Source organism: Mauremys mutica, chromosome 8 (genome assembly GCF_020497125.1).
Source record: "Mauremys mutica isolate MM-2020 ecotype Southern chromosome 8, ASM2049712v1, whole genome shotgun sequence".
Lineage (NCBI taxonomy): Eukaryota > Metazoa > Chordata > Testudines > Geoemydidae > Mauremys > Mauremys mutica.
Genome location: NC_059079.1, coordinates 56,468,652 through 56,481,887, shown reverse-complemented (window position 1 = coordinate 56,481,887; position 13,236 = coordinate 56,468,652). Strand labels below are relative to the sequence as shown.

General features: G+C 51.9%; 1 protein-coding gene across 7 annotated transcripts in view; it reads left to right on the top strand.

The window, feature by feature from the left end:
- The window catches only part of CACNA1E (calcium voltage-gated channel subunit alpha1 E), a 263,601-nt gene that overhangs the window by 193,407 nt on the left and 56,958 nt on the right, over positions 1 to 13,236 (top strand). For all 7 annotated transcript variants that reach the window (XM_045026738.1, XM_045026739.1, XM_045026736.1 and 4 more), the window contains 5 exons: positions 3,845 to 4,468; positions 6,007 to 6,296; positions 9,716 to 9,875; positions 10,570 to 10,699; positions 13,159 to 13,218. In XM_045026738.1, the coding sequence (XP_044882673.1) occupies positions 3,845 to 4,468; positions 6,007 to 6,296; positions 9,716 to 9,875; positions 10,570 to 10,699; positions 13,159 to 13,218 (1,264 nt within the window). The remainder of the gene's footprint in view (positions 1 to 3,844; positions 4,469 to 6,006; positions 6,297 to 9,715; positions 9,876 to 10,569; positions 10,700 to 13,158; positions 13,219 to 13,236) is intronic.

Here is a 13,236-nt window from a genome sequence, read left to right as displayed (position 1 = left end):
TACGTGTACAAACCTCCTCCCCCAGAATTTAGCCCTCCCCTGCCAAGGCACTAAGCCGAGCAGGCAGATGAACATTACTGCCACCCTGTTGGCCAAGAGACTCTGGCTCTGTCAGACCAGGAGAGAAGCAAGCATGAGAGGTGAGAGCCCTCCACTCAGAATGCCCTGCCTCCAGCCATTCAGATGGAAAGACTGTGAGTAAAAGCTGATCTCAGCTGGTGCAGTGGTGTCTGTGTGTATGTGTGGAGGCCCTCAGGGGTACAGTGCCCGACAACACAGGGCATTGTAGATCAGTAAAATCAGACCCTTATTCACCTGGCAGGGAAGCAGCAGGGAAGCGGCAGCTCGTGCAGATGTTGCAGAACAGGTGTAGCACGCTCCCTATGGCTGTAGCTCCCTGAACTGCTCAGTGAGCAGGCAGTTGGGTTCTACACTAGCTTTGAAGATAGCCTCAGGGAGGCCACATTGCAACAGTCCAAGCTGAAGGTGACAGGTCTGGATTGCCGGGATGCAGTTCATGTCCAAGATAAAAGTTTGCCATTGTTTCAGCCAGAAGCGGATGGGATAAAATCGTACCATGCTCCCAGTTCTGTAAGAGCTCCCTTTCCACAAGAGAGGCAGACCGTTTACCTGACGTCCATTACCCGACCACCCTACATCTTGGCTGGACTCTCATCTAAACTCCTGTTTCAGCTACACACCGAGTCAGCAAGGAGACTGTGCAGTCTGGGTCTGATGCCAAAGACCTCCATCTCTTTGTCATTTGCATGTCGATGGCAATGGAGCCCAAACACACTCCCTCTCTCTCCCACTGGCTTTATGTCCACACTGAAGAGGATGGGTGACAAAACTGAATCCTATGCATGAGGGTAAGTAAGCAGTTGCCCAGCGCTATCCTCTGGAATCTCTTCATCAGGGAAGAATGGAACCACCGAACCAGAGTTCTCAAGGTGACGAAGGCACATCTAATTAGCAACCGTTGTTTAATTCCTGGCAGATGGAAACTGAGATGTTGCTCTCCTTTCCCCTCCTGGTCTCTCTCTTCTTTTCCTTTCCTTTCCCTCCCATTCCTTTACTCTTTTGTTCTTTTGTCCTTTTTCCTATTCTTCCCTTATTTTTGGAAGAAAAAAAGTCTATTTTTTTTAAAAGGGTGGGGGAAGATAGATCAGAAAGAATCAACATGGACATCTGCCCGTCAGCCTTTGTTAGAGGCAGGTCAACTACCAGGAAGACTACCAGTATCTCAGCCACGCAGTAGAAAGCCAGATTCAAAGGGGTCAAGGAAATCTGAGGATTCCAAAGGACCCCACACCTGCCTTGGAACGCCTTTCCCAGTGACCTTCCCCACCAGGGGAAGGTTAGAGACAGGCAACATTTAAAAGATGGTTTTCTGAGCTAGATCCTGAGAATAATCATTTGGAGGAGGTTGACATCCTGCCCTCCCCAAGGGAGTTGTTTATACTGTTATCCAATAGTAGGCCCAGAATTCCCAGGCTAGAATTTATCCGTCTCAAGGGGCGTTGTCTCAATTAGAGCTCTCCTAGCAAAACAGGCTGAAATTCAGCCAGAGAAGATACTGCATTTGTCCTCTCCAGATGCTGCCCTGCTGCTGTGGAGGGAGTCCGTTTCAGTCCAGATCTGATCTACACTCCCTAGGAAGTAAATGAAGAAATCCTTGCAGCAAAAAAATACTTGACTCAGTCTGCCTTAGAATGAACAGATCATAAGAACGGCCATACTGGGTCAGACCAAAGGTCCATCTAGCCCCGTGTCCTGTCTTCCAACAGTGGCCAATGCCAGGTGCCCCAGAGGGAATTAACAGAACCGATAATCATCAAGTGATCCATTCCCTGTCGCCCATTCCCAGCTTCTGGCAAACAGAGGCTAAGGACACCATCCCTGCCCATCCTGGCTGATAGCCATTGATGGACCTATTCTCCATGAGTTTATCTAGTTCTTTTTTGAATCTGGGTAATGGGATGATGGCTCGTTCTGACATTTAATCCATCACAAGCCACCCAGATAACGCTGTGGTTTGCGAGGAAGATCTATGGAAAGAGGATGTTTAATAGACAAACATAATCATACTTTCCTATCAGATCATTGCTAGAGTGGGCCATTGGCTGCACAGTATTCTGCTTAGAGAAATCTGAAACCCAACCAAGTCCGTCAGTCCAGTAAAAGAAATCCTCTGATCCGGTGGGAGTCATGGAGGGTTCTGACTTCAAACTGGAAGGAGCAATAATGAGAACATGACACAGAAGTTCATCCTCCTCACCTCCAGTTATCTGTGCAGAGCCAGAAGTCACTGGGGCCAGTCCGATAGTACTCATAGCAGCTCTGAGATCCCACAGGAGCCCCGAGTACAGGCCTGATTCTTATTTACATTAAGGCCCCTCAGCACCATTCTGACAGGGAAGAGAGGCCCTGATGTGGGTGTCAGTGTAAATGCCAGAGTGCTGATTATGGGGCCATAGTGTAATTCCAAAGCCTCAGTGACTCCAACACTGACCTAGACAAATACCCAGGCAGCAGGCATGGGAAATCTGCGATGGCAGCCTGTACATTGTGATCCCAATTTCATTCTGTCCTGGGACATGTATGCCATTGAGGCCATGTCTACACAAGCACTTATGTCGGCAAAATGTAGGTCGCTCAGGGGTGTGAAAAAACCATCCCCCTGAGTGACAAAAGTTTCGCCAGCACCAGTGGTGGTGCACACAGAGCTATGTTGGTGGGAGAGCTTCTCCTGCTGACGTAGCTACCGCCGCTTGTTGGAGGTGTCAAGGGGAGAGCTCTCTCCCGCCGGCATAGAGCAACTACACAATAGATCTTACAGCGGCGCATCTGCAGTTGTACAACTGTGCCGCTGTAAGGTCTCTTGGGTAGACATAGCCTAAGACGAATCTATTTCTGAACAGGGTACCTCCTACCTCTGGATCAGATGCAAATAACATGACTCCACTATTGCCCTGTCTTCTCTCAGCTCATCCCGAACTGGGGGAAATCTGGGTCAGTGCAGGGGCAGCTGAATCAGCCAGCCAGGTCTTGGTGATACACACAAAGCTGAGCGCTTTGCTAGGACTAATCTGGGATAGCAATGATCTTATTATCCACCAACGTCACCCTGAACAGCATGAACCAAACAGCACAGTCCCCGTCAGCGGATGCACTGCGTTCTCAAGATGAGACCAGCAGACTGCTAACAAACATTTGTGCATGTCTGCCCACGATTTTACATGTAGCGGCCTCTGGATTTCGCGTAGAGTAGCCCATGCATATGTGGCCATGTGCGTTTGTACATTAGGCGACTTGTATGTACTGACGTGTTTACCTCGGTAGATCTGCAATTGTAACATCCATATTTTTGTGTACATTGTTCCACACATACTGGCCCCATAGGTTCAAATGTTCATGTAGTTGCGTGTGTGGGCTCTTGCACGCCCACGTTTCCTTGTGTCTGTAGGTGTATGGTCTTGTGGTTGCATACGTAGGTTCACACATGCTTGTGTGTATGGGCCTCCCCAGCTGTGGGGTTCTGTCTTTTGATGTACGGATCCTGTGTCTGCATGTCTGAGCTCTCCCATACGTTGGGACTGATTTTCCAAAGCCCTGTGTCTTGTGTAGGTGTTGACACCAGTGCCGAGTGGGTGTAGAACGCTCCCAAGTCAGAGTGGTAGCATTGCATGCCCGCTGTGCGGGAAGCGACTGTCCGAGGAGCAGGGCGATGAGGGTCTCCGTATGGGTCCGTCTGGGCCCAGGTGCATGCTGTATGTCTAGGGGTGGGTTCTTGGGTTTCTGACAGCACAGAGGTGGCCTGAACCCCTTTGTTTTCCTTTCCCAGGAGGGACAGGAGAAGGCGACATCACATGTCAGTGTGGGAGCAGCGTACCAGTCAGCTCCGCAGGCACATGCAGATGTCCAGCCAGGAGGGCCTCAACAAGGATGCCCCTCCCTTGATCAACCCTCACGCCAGCATATTCAGGAGGAAAATTCCTGGGGAAAATGTAACCCTGGAGAAGGGTGAAGAGGATCATGGAGGCAGCGCAGAGCACCCGCAGGCGGAATGCCTGGACCAACCCATCGCAGGCACCAACTCATGCCCAAGCACCAAAGAGGACCAGAAAAGCCCATCCCCTCAAGCCACGAGAGACAGGGAACAATGGCATCAGAAATCATGCCATGGGAACTGTGATCTGACTGAGCAGGATGGGGGAGGGAGAGGAGGCGGAGGGGGAGGCGCAGGGATTGAAGATCGAGCACGGTTGAGGCAGAGCCAGAGGCGCAGCCGGCACCGGAGAGTGAGAACTGAGGGGAAGGAGCCATCTGGGGCCCTGGAGAGCAGGTCAGCCAGCCAAAAGGCCGGCCTGGAGGAAGCCAATCCCACAGAAGGAGAGCAGGCCAGAAATGAAGGGGGGAAGGAGGACACGAATCAGGAGGAGCCACTGGCGGGAGAGGAGCTGAACAGGTAAAGGGCGCACCATCCCTGACGGCTATGATCCGTGGCTCCTTCTTGTGGAGAAATGGCAAGCCTAGCGCCTGGGGGTGGGAGGGCAGTGTGGGTGGGCCAATCTATTGATGGTTCTGCATCTCCAGGCATGAGCCCTTCCTTTCATCTGTCATCCAGCCTTGGGCAGCCTCTAGTCCATTTTTGCTTTGCTTCCCTTTCCTCAGCCAGTCTGTCCTGAGGAACCAGTCTGTCCCTTGATCCTGGACAATAGCGCCCTCCCCAGAACAGGAAGCGGTGCTCAGAACAATGCTCCAGACAGTGCCCTAGTAGTCACCCGAGGTGCAGTAGTAAACTTTCTGTAAGCCGTCATGTAGAATACCATCATCTGCTGGCTTTTAAAAAAGGCACTGGTTTGGTCTGTAATCCTCATTTCTCCAGGGTCTGGGAAGTCTCCCTGTCTCCTCCCAAGGTGATAAAGCTCTGACCAGGTCTGTGTCTAGTTTCTGGCATAAGAGAAATATTTTCAGATCAGGATCAGGGACAGCAAATCTCGTGGCTCCTGATTTAATTGGGACCCTCCCCCCATCTCCCTACAAGGTCCAACATGAAATGTAACGTTTGTGTTATGGCTGCTATGCCGAATCCATTACATTTAATCGAATACAACAGCCTATTCAGATGTTCTCACCTGTGCTCTCCAGGGCCTCCTGGATATCCCGCAGGGAGATCATTTCTCTCCCCATCCTCGAGACTGGAGATCAGCAAAGGCAGGAAAGGATCTGCTGGTCCCTCCCAGCCCCACAGCAGCTTGTTGCAATCCCAGCTGTTCTGGTCTTCTCTGCTGGCATGGGGTTTTAGGAACACAGGGCAGTCCTTGCCTTAGGAAAGAAGAGACTCCAGCAATAGGACGTTAAAGCACTTGGAGAGCAACAGTGGATGAAAAATGCTATAGAATTTTTATTTCTGCCTTCATCAACTAGTGTCGCTGTAGCCAGAGGAACTTGCTGGGAAATGTTCAATGCACACAAGAGACAAATCCAACAGCTGCCAAAAAATATGAATATAAAAATAATATAATAGTCATTATTTCCAGAAGTGCCTCAGATCCCCCTTTACTGATGAAATACTGGGAAATCCATTTTAACCAGCCATGCAAGAGACCAGTGAAAACTTGGTTGCTTAGCAGAGGCTGATCTTTAACCAAAGAATATTGCACAGAAAACTTTAAAAGGGTTGCTTAAGACAAGGGGTTGCTTTTTGGAGGTTGGGCACTGTAGCCAGCATTCACTATATTCCAACTGAAGCCTTTCTAACATTGCAAGAACAGTCATTCCAAAAGCACACATGGTTTCATTTCTCTCTCTTTCTCCCTGTTTTATCTTTACCTCCATTTCTCCCTCTTTATTCTCTCCTTTCTGTCTTCTCCATTTCCTCCCCATTTGCTCTCCCTACTCCCCTCTGTCATCTTCTCTTCTGTTGTCCCCACATCCCACCTCTTCCCACCCCATCCCATCTGTCCTTCTCTCTCCCCTTGCCTTCCTCCTTTCTTCCTGTAGAACCAATGAAATCCCAGCCGGTGATGCTGCCTTTGCTGGGGCTATGCAGGAAGTGAGTCCCCTCAAAGTCCCCCTTGAGCTCAACGAGGAGAAGAACACTAGTTTGACAGAGCAGGACTGCAGCGGCCTGGACACCAGTGACCAAGCCCTGCTGGGCAGCTTGCAGATGGAGATGAGCAGAGCCGTCAGCAGGAGCGAACCCGAGCTGTCCTCCGTCACGGCCAACACGGAGAAAGCCACCGAGAGCACCACCATCATGATTGATGTCCAAGACTCCACTGTGGTACAGAGTGAGGACCTGTCTCTTTTGCTGTTCGCCTCTCTCTGATCTGCTTTCCTTCACAGTGGCCCCAGAGGGCTGCTGGGAACACTGTGGATTCCCCAGAGGATCCTCCAGCTTTCATGCAGCCCCAGCACTGTCAACCATCCACCCCCACCCCATCATCCCTCAAACCCTGAATTCATAGCCAAGGCCCCATGTCCTGTGTGGCAAGTTGGACCTAAGTCCCGAAAGATGCTCTGGATGGGCTTAGATGACACTAGCTCCCTCACTGTTGCTACCACATGTGGAAAGCCAACGCCAGGGTTTTTCTGTGGCTGGGTGGTTACTAGGCTGCCTCAAAGAATAATGGCACTTGCAGCTCTGATTCGTCATGTTCACATCCATTGCTTCATGGTTAGGCCACGTCTCCACTGAGGATCTCAGCCATTAGTAGCCAGGGCCCAGTACAGGGGCACTAACGCACCTCCCTAGTGTAGACCGCCCAAAACACTTTAAACTGTCATTTGATCCAGGGCAGTTTATCCCTGCTTGAACCCCCCCCCCCACCCACACACAGTAGGAAACATGCAGGGCATGTCTCCCCCCCCTCCCCCGCATACACTCCATTGGGGCCTTGGGGGAAAACTGCAGAGAGCAGCCAGCCAGTGACTCCAGCCATCAGGGGCAGGAGCAGCCAAGGCAGAGACCTTCAGCCGTTCCAGTCAAAAGACTCAAACCTGTTCTCACCCTTCCCCTGCCCTGCTCCCACCCTGCTTCCTCGCCAAGTATGTCTGCGCTGGGGCTGGGAGGTGACCGCTCCTGCTCGAGGAGACGTACCTGCACTAGCGCCCATTGAGCTAGTGAGCTAGAAGAGAAGCACAGCTGGGAGTGGCCTGAGTGGCGGGACGGGGCTAGTCAACCCAAGTACGTAGTTAGTGTCTTGGACAGGATCATCTGTCCTGCTGCTTGGGCCACCACAGCTGCGCTTCTGTTTTTAGCGTGCTAGCTGGCTCAGCGCTAGTGTGAGCATAGACATACCCACATCTCGTCACCTGAGCTTCACTCCACACCTGCCCTTCATACCTTCTCCCCTGCTCCGTCCCTCTCACCCCTTTCCCTTTTCTTGCCAGTTAGCCGATTCTCCTCCTAACGAAACACACCACCCCTAAAACAAAATTATGGAACTAACATGACACTTGCTACCATCCCATTGTTCACTCTGCTTGTGTGTTAGAGCCCTTCTCCCACCCTGGGTCTGCTCTAGTTCAACTGCTAGCTCTTCCTGGTGGGGCTGTCTACCACTCTGTGTTTGTACAGTGCCTAGCACAGGGGTGGGCAAACTATGCCCTATGGGCCGGATCCGGCCTGCCAGCTGGTTTAATCCAGCCCTCAAGTTCCCGCTGGGGAGAGCGGTCTGGGGCTTGCCCCACTCCAGTGCACCACATGCTGCCCCTGCCCCAAGCACTGCTCCCGCATCTCCCATTGGCCGCAGCCAATGGGAGCTGAAGGGGGCGGTGCCTGCAGATGGGGCAGCGTGCAGAGCCACCTGGCCATGCCTCTGCGTAGGAGCTGTAGAAGGGATATGCTGCTGCTTCCGGGAGCTGCTTGAGGTAAGCGCCGCCCAGAGCCGGCACCCCTAAGCCTCCCGCCATGCTCCAACCCCCTGCCCCAGCCCTGATCTCCCTCCCATCCTCCAAACCCCTCAATCCCAGCCTGGAGCACCCTCCTGCACCCCCAAACCCCTCATCCCTAGCCCCACCCCAGAGCCCACACCCCCAGTCGGAGCCCTCACCCCCCCCATGCCCCAAACCCCTGCCCCACCCTCCGAACCCCTTGGTCCCAGCCCAGAGCATACTCCTGCATCCCAAACCACTCATCCGCAGCCCCACCCCAGAGCCCACATCCCCAGCCGGAGCCCTCCCCCTCTCCCCCATGCCCCAGTCCAGAGCTCCCTCCCACAGCCTGAACTCCTCATTTCTGGCCCCACCCCGGATCCCGCACACCCAGCCAGAGCCCCCAATCCCAATTTTCTGAGCATTCATGGTCCACCATACAATTTCTATTCCTAGATGTGGCCTTCGGGCCAAAAAGTTTGCCCACCCTTGGCCTAGCACAATGGGGCCTCAGGCACTGCTGTAATAGACACAACTAAGCAGACGAAAAAAAAGCGGCACTGGAGCGAAACACGATTTTTCCTTTCTACGTGAGGGGTTTGCATTAGTACAGCTAGCCTGGAGGTTGTAACTGGGGCAGATCCCCAGGGTGGGCAAGGCCTTCTTTCCACTAACTACGGAAATGCAGGAGGAATCTCTCAGCCATGCTTTGAGACCACAGGGAAACTCCCCCTGCAAGAGCTGTGCTAGAAAAAAACCCAGGCCTGTGCCATGAGGGTGGAACAGCCTGATGCATATTGCTCAGGAGAAACCCTCCAGCCCTCGGGCAGAACATAGCACCTCCCCTTTGGGCGTGTGCTGTGCTCAAATGTGTAACTCAGCCCCGGATTCTGCCCTTGACTCCTGCACGGTGTGGGTGTGTCTCACAGTCGTGGCTTGCTGTACAGGGGTTGTTAGTTGCCCACTTTCTCTTGTGCTGTGCCTTGTCTTTTTCTCCCTCTCCATTTCTCCTTCCTACTGTCTCTTTCAGTCCCTCCCCTCTTTCCCATCCATCTTCGCTCATCTGACTTCTTTCCCCTTTTCTCTCCTTCTCCCTTTCTCATCTCCATCCTGTCTCCTTCTCCCTACTCCCTCATTCCCTGTCTCCTTCCCTATTGCCAAGGCCTATGCGAAACACTACAATAAACATTATGTACAGTGAACCCATCCCACTCTGATTGCCTGTCAATCAAACCCTAAAAACGAGAGGAACATTTCCCCTCACCTTCAAGGTGAGAGATTTTAAATTGGGTTATTAATTAAACATCACCACAAAAATGTGCCTCGTTAGAGCCCCTTGTCTCTGTCTCTGCTTGACAGTCTGTGTCTGTCCTTTCCTTTTCATCTGTCTCTCGCTAACAGCAGAACTTGCATGTGGGAATGTAAAACAGCAATCTTGCTGTTCACCGTCCCTCTCGCTGTGGAGAAATGACATTCTTAGGTGGCTGAGTAGCGTGCATCATTCTTTTTGTTGTTGCACCCACAAGGCAGCAGCCAGAGCAATGACTGAGGAGCATGAAGTTTTACAGCAGCCTCGGTGTGCAATACTCTCTTGAAAGTGCTTGTGCAAGGGAGCTAATTTTGGGAATAACAGTTTATTCCAGGCAGGGAAGCCATCAACCAGTTGCCAGTTCCTTGTGGATAACCCACCACTAGGCTCTTCGGTCAAAGCTCATAGTAGCTGTTTATATGGTCAGCCCGTCTCCTAGGAAAATGTCCTATACTTTCATCTAGGGTAAATGTCCCATGCAGCTGTTAGCCTGCTGGGTCAGTAAAAGGATTGATTTCTTTGCAGTTAGCAACAAGACGGATGGAGAAGCCAGCCCCTTAAAGGAGGCAGAGACAAAAGAGGATGAGGGGAAAGAGAAGAAGAAACGGAAGAAGGAGAAAAGCTCAGAGACGGGCAAAGCGATGGTGCCTCATAGCTCCATGTTTATCTTCAGCACGACAAACCCGTGAGATATTCTTTGGTCTTTTTACTGGAATAGCTGAGCCCTGGAGAAGGGAAGGATCTCATGGGGCAGGGCCTTGTAGGTTTTTACCACCAGCCAGTTGGGTCTCTGAAGGAGCTGGGGAAGCCTGAGCAGCATCGGGGCCTCCTACTTGCACCCCACCAACTTCTTGTATTTGCTGCTGCTTCCTCAGCTCCAGGGGGGCAGGAGCAATACTGGCCCAGGCTTTCCCACCCACCTGCTCAGCTACCGCAGCATCCCCAGATGCCCAGCTGGCTTCAGCAACACAACAGGGCTGGGAGATGCATGAGCAGCCTGATGCTTGCTACCCCTGAAGCCATATAGGGGTAGAGCTCAGCCCCTGCAGGTGCATGGACTCCTTGTGACTCCAGCTGCCCAGCTCCTACAATGCCTGGCTCCATTCCATTCATTCGCCATTCAGCCCCCTTGGGCATGTGCATTGTGAGCTTTAATTACATTTTCATTGACTGTTTTTTCCCCCACAAGATCCCTGCCTGATTCAATGCACAGGGGGACAAATTAAGGTTGCACAGGCAACCACAAAATTGGCATTTCCTAATTCTGAGTGCAACCGAACCAATAACCATTAAATGCAGTTTTTTGTGTGTAGCCTTGTCTAAGGCCTGGGTAATGTAGACACACAGCTAGTGATTGCTCTGAACTGTATCTCCTGCAGAGTGCGGAGAGCCTGCCATTACATCGTGAACCTGCGCTACTTCGAGATGTGCATCCTCCTGGTGATTGCCGCAAGCAGCATTGCCCTGGCAGCAGAGGACCCTGTCCTGACCAACTCTGACAGGAATAAAGTAATTGCACACTTTCTTACTGATCTCCCCACTCCCTCCTGCCCAGTACATCAGATGTGCATAGACCAAAGTGGGGAGAGGAGGAAGAACAATTGTACTTGCTAACTTGTCTTGCTCCTTTGCAGACTGGTAGCAGATGGCATGCTGGGATATATTCCCCAGCATCCTCTTTGCTACTGCATGTACCTATCCACATGACACCCTCGATCCTGCCTCAGCGTCAAGTACAGAACTACAAACCCTCAGAGCAACCAGATGCTCACGTATCATTTCCAAACCCTGGCATTCTTTAGTGTGCAGTTAGCGAGAGGGAGATCTGAAGTCTAGGAATATGGGGGGGGGGGCAGAGTCAGCTGGGAAGGAAAGATACATCTGGGTACCAAGGGTCAGGAAGGGCATGTGTTTGATGGGAGAGGATATGGTGTCAGGCCAGAGAAGGAAATAGGGTGGTTGAGGCCGGCTGGTGGTACTTGTCCGATGTGATGGACAGATGAACTGAGACTGCCCAAGAGGTGGGGTTTTATATAGCGAGATAACTAACGCGTGATCGTTATCCCACCGTGAAATCCTGGGGGAGACAAAGCACCTGTAGTTTTCCCCATGACATAGCAAGGTAAGGCTGGTGTTATACCTTTGCCTGTAACTGACCTTGCCTAGTGTATCTGTAGGTCACTCCAGTAGGAAGCACAGAAAGATAGCTAGTGCACATGACTTTCCTGCAGTAAACTGCACCTTTTCTTAGCAGTGAAGACATAGCCGGAGTTGGGCTGGGGGATGTCAAGTTTAAAGGAAAGGAGACTGAATGAAGGGGCGTGCAGCGAGATGGTCACAGGAACAGCATGAGCAGAAGCCGGTGGTTTGACAGGGCTCACAAGAAAGAGAGGGAGCAGGACAGACGGCCATTGCTGTGATGCGGGTCTCATCTTATCACATCACGCCACCCAGCAGGAGTGAGGCTAGGAAAAAGGTTTTGTGTTGATTTGTCCAAGGAAAATTGAATGGGGGCTTAGTTGTCGAATGAGAAATCGCAGTTTGTTCCAGTGTTATTGTAGCCGTTACTTTGTCGCAATGTAATGGGTGTGTTACATCCGTCAGTCACTGGAGGACAAGCTGTTGATCAGATCTCACCTGCACTTCAGCAGCCTGGGTGCATTGACAGACTGAGCAGGGGATGAAAGCACAGACCAGCCTCGGTTACTTTGTAAGCCACTTAGAATGGCCATCATGCCTGGAGGGGCCCTTCTAGGAGAGCCTACCTGAAACCAGCCATTTGTGCTGCATGGGGCAGAACCAGAGTTGGAATTTATCAAGCTGGGATGGCAAATCCTTACTTGTCTTTGTTGTTGGTGACACAGACTGCACAAGTAAATTGAGTCAGGAATCTGGCATTAGCGAGCCTCAGCTCAGGTGGGCCTGTCAGTCACTGTCCCCAGGATACCATGTCACAGTAGTCAAATTGTCCCCTTTCTACTGATGTTCATGCAGGCAGAAATTCATCCCTGTGCAGAGTGGCAGCCCAAAGGCTGTGCAGGATCTATGTCGTCTTTGGGGGGCCTCAGTTGGATGTAAGAGGACGCATGCCTGGTGCTGGCCCAGCACAGAAGTGAATTTCACCCCCAGCTAGCAGAGTGGCAGGGGATGCTGCCCCTTTAACAGAAGAAGAGACAGTCTGCAGAAGACTCCATGGCAGAGAGGAGGAAGGAGTCTGAAGTCAGTGCAGCATTAGGAGCAGCAGGGAGTGATGGAGCGGGCAGCGAGGGAAGATTAATGGGAGGCAGAGTGAAGTGGGGGAGCAGAGCAGGGCCAGAAGGGAATGGAAGCGGGGAATGGGAAGGATGAGCGTGCCTCCAGTTATTTCTCACTGCGCTGCATGGACATGGAGGATTTGAATTCCTGTCGCACTGGTCTGAGTTAAAAATCAAACCAGCGTTCGCTACTGCACAGGCCGCTGGAAATCCTCTTCAGCTGCCCCCAGCACTGAATGATTTCTAGACCCAATGACTGCGATTGGTTAGCTCTGACAGGGTACATTAGCCGGGGGAGGCAACAATGCTAGTGTAACAGAGGGCTTTACCTAAGCAGGGATGGGAATTGGGCGTCCCAGCCACAAGTCTCTGCAGAGAGGCCTTCAGCTCCTCCTGGCTGAGACACAAAGGTACCCAAGATTTTATAGCATAGGTAGCGGCTTGATGAATGGACAGGAAGTTTTCATGGGATACCTGGATTAAGTTTCCGGCTGTGCCATGCTCCCAGGTAATAGGCTCTTTCCTAGCTTGGCTCCAGGACAAGAATTTAGGCCCTGCTTTTGATCTTCAGCGGTGGAGGAGTTAGTGTGGGTCCATTGGAGGGTGCACGAGTGAGCCTCCCAACGTGCAGCCCCGGGCGCGTGAACACTGTACAGCTGCCAGCTGAGGGGATGTTCCTCCCATACACCCACTGCCTCTGCTCTGTCTTCGCAGGTCCTGAGGTATTTTGACTATGTTTTCACGGGTGTCTTCACCTTTGAGATGATTATAAAGGTAAGAGAATCACTCGGA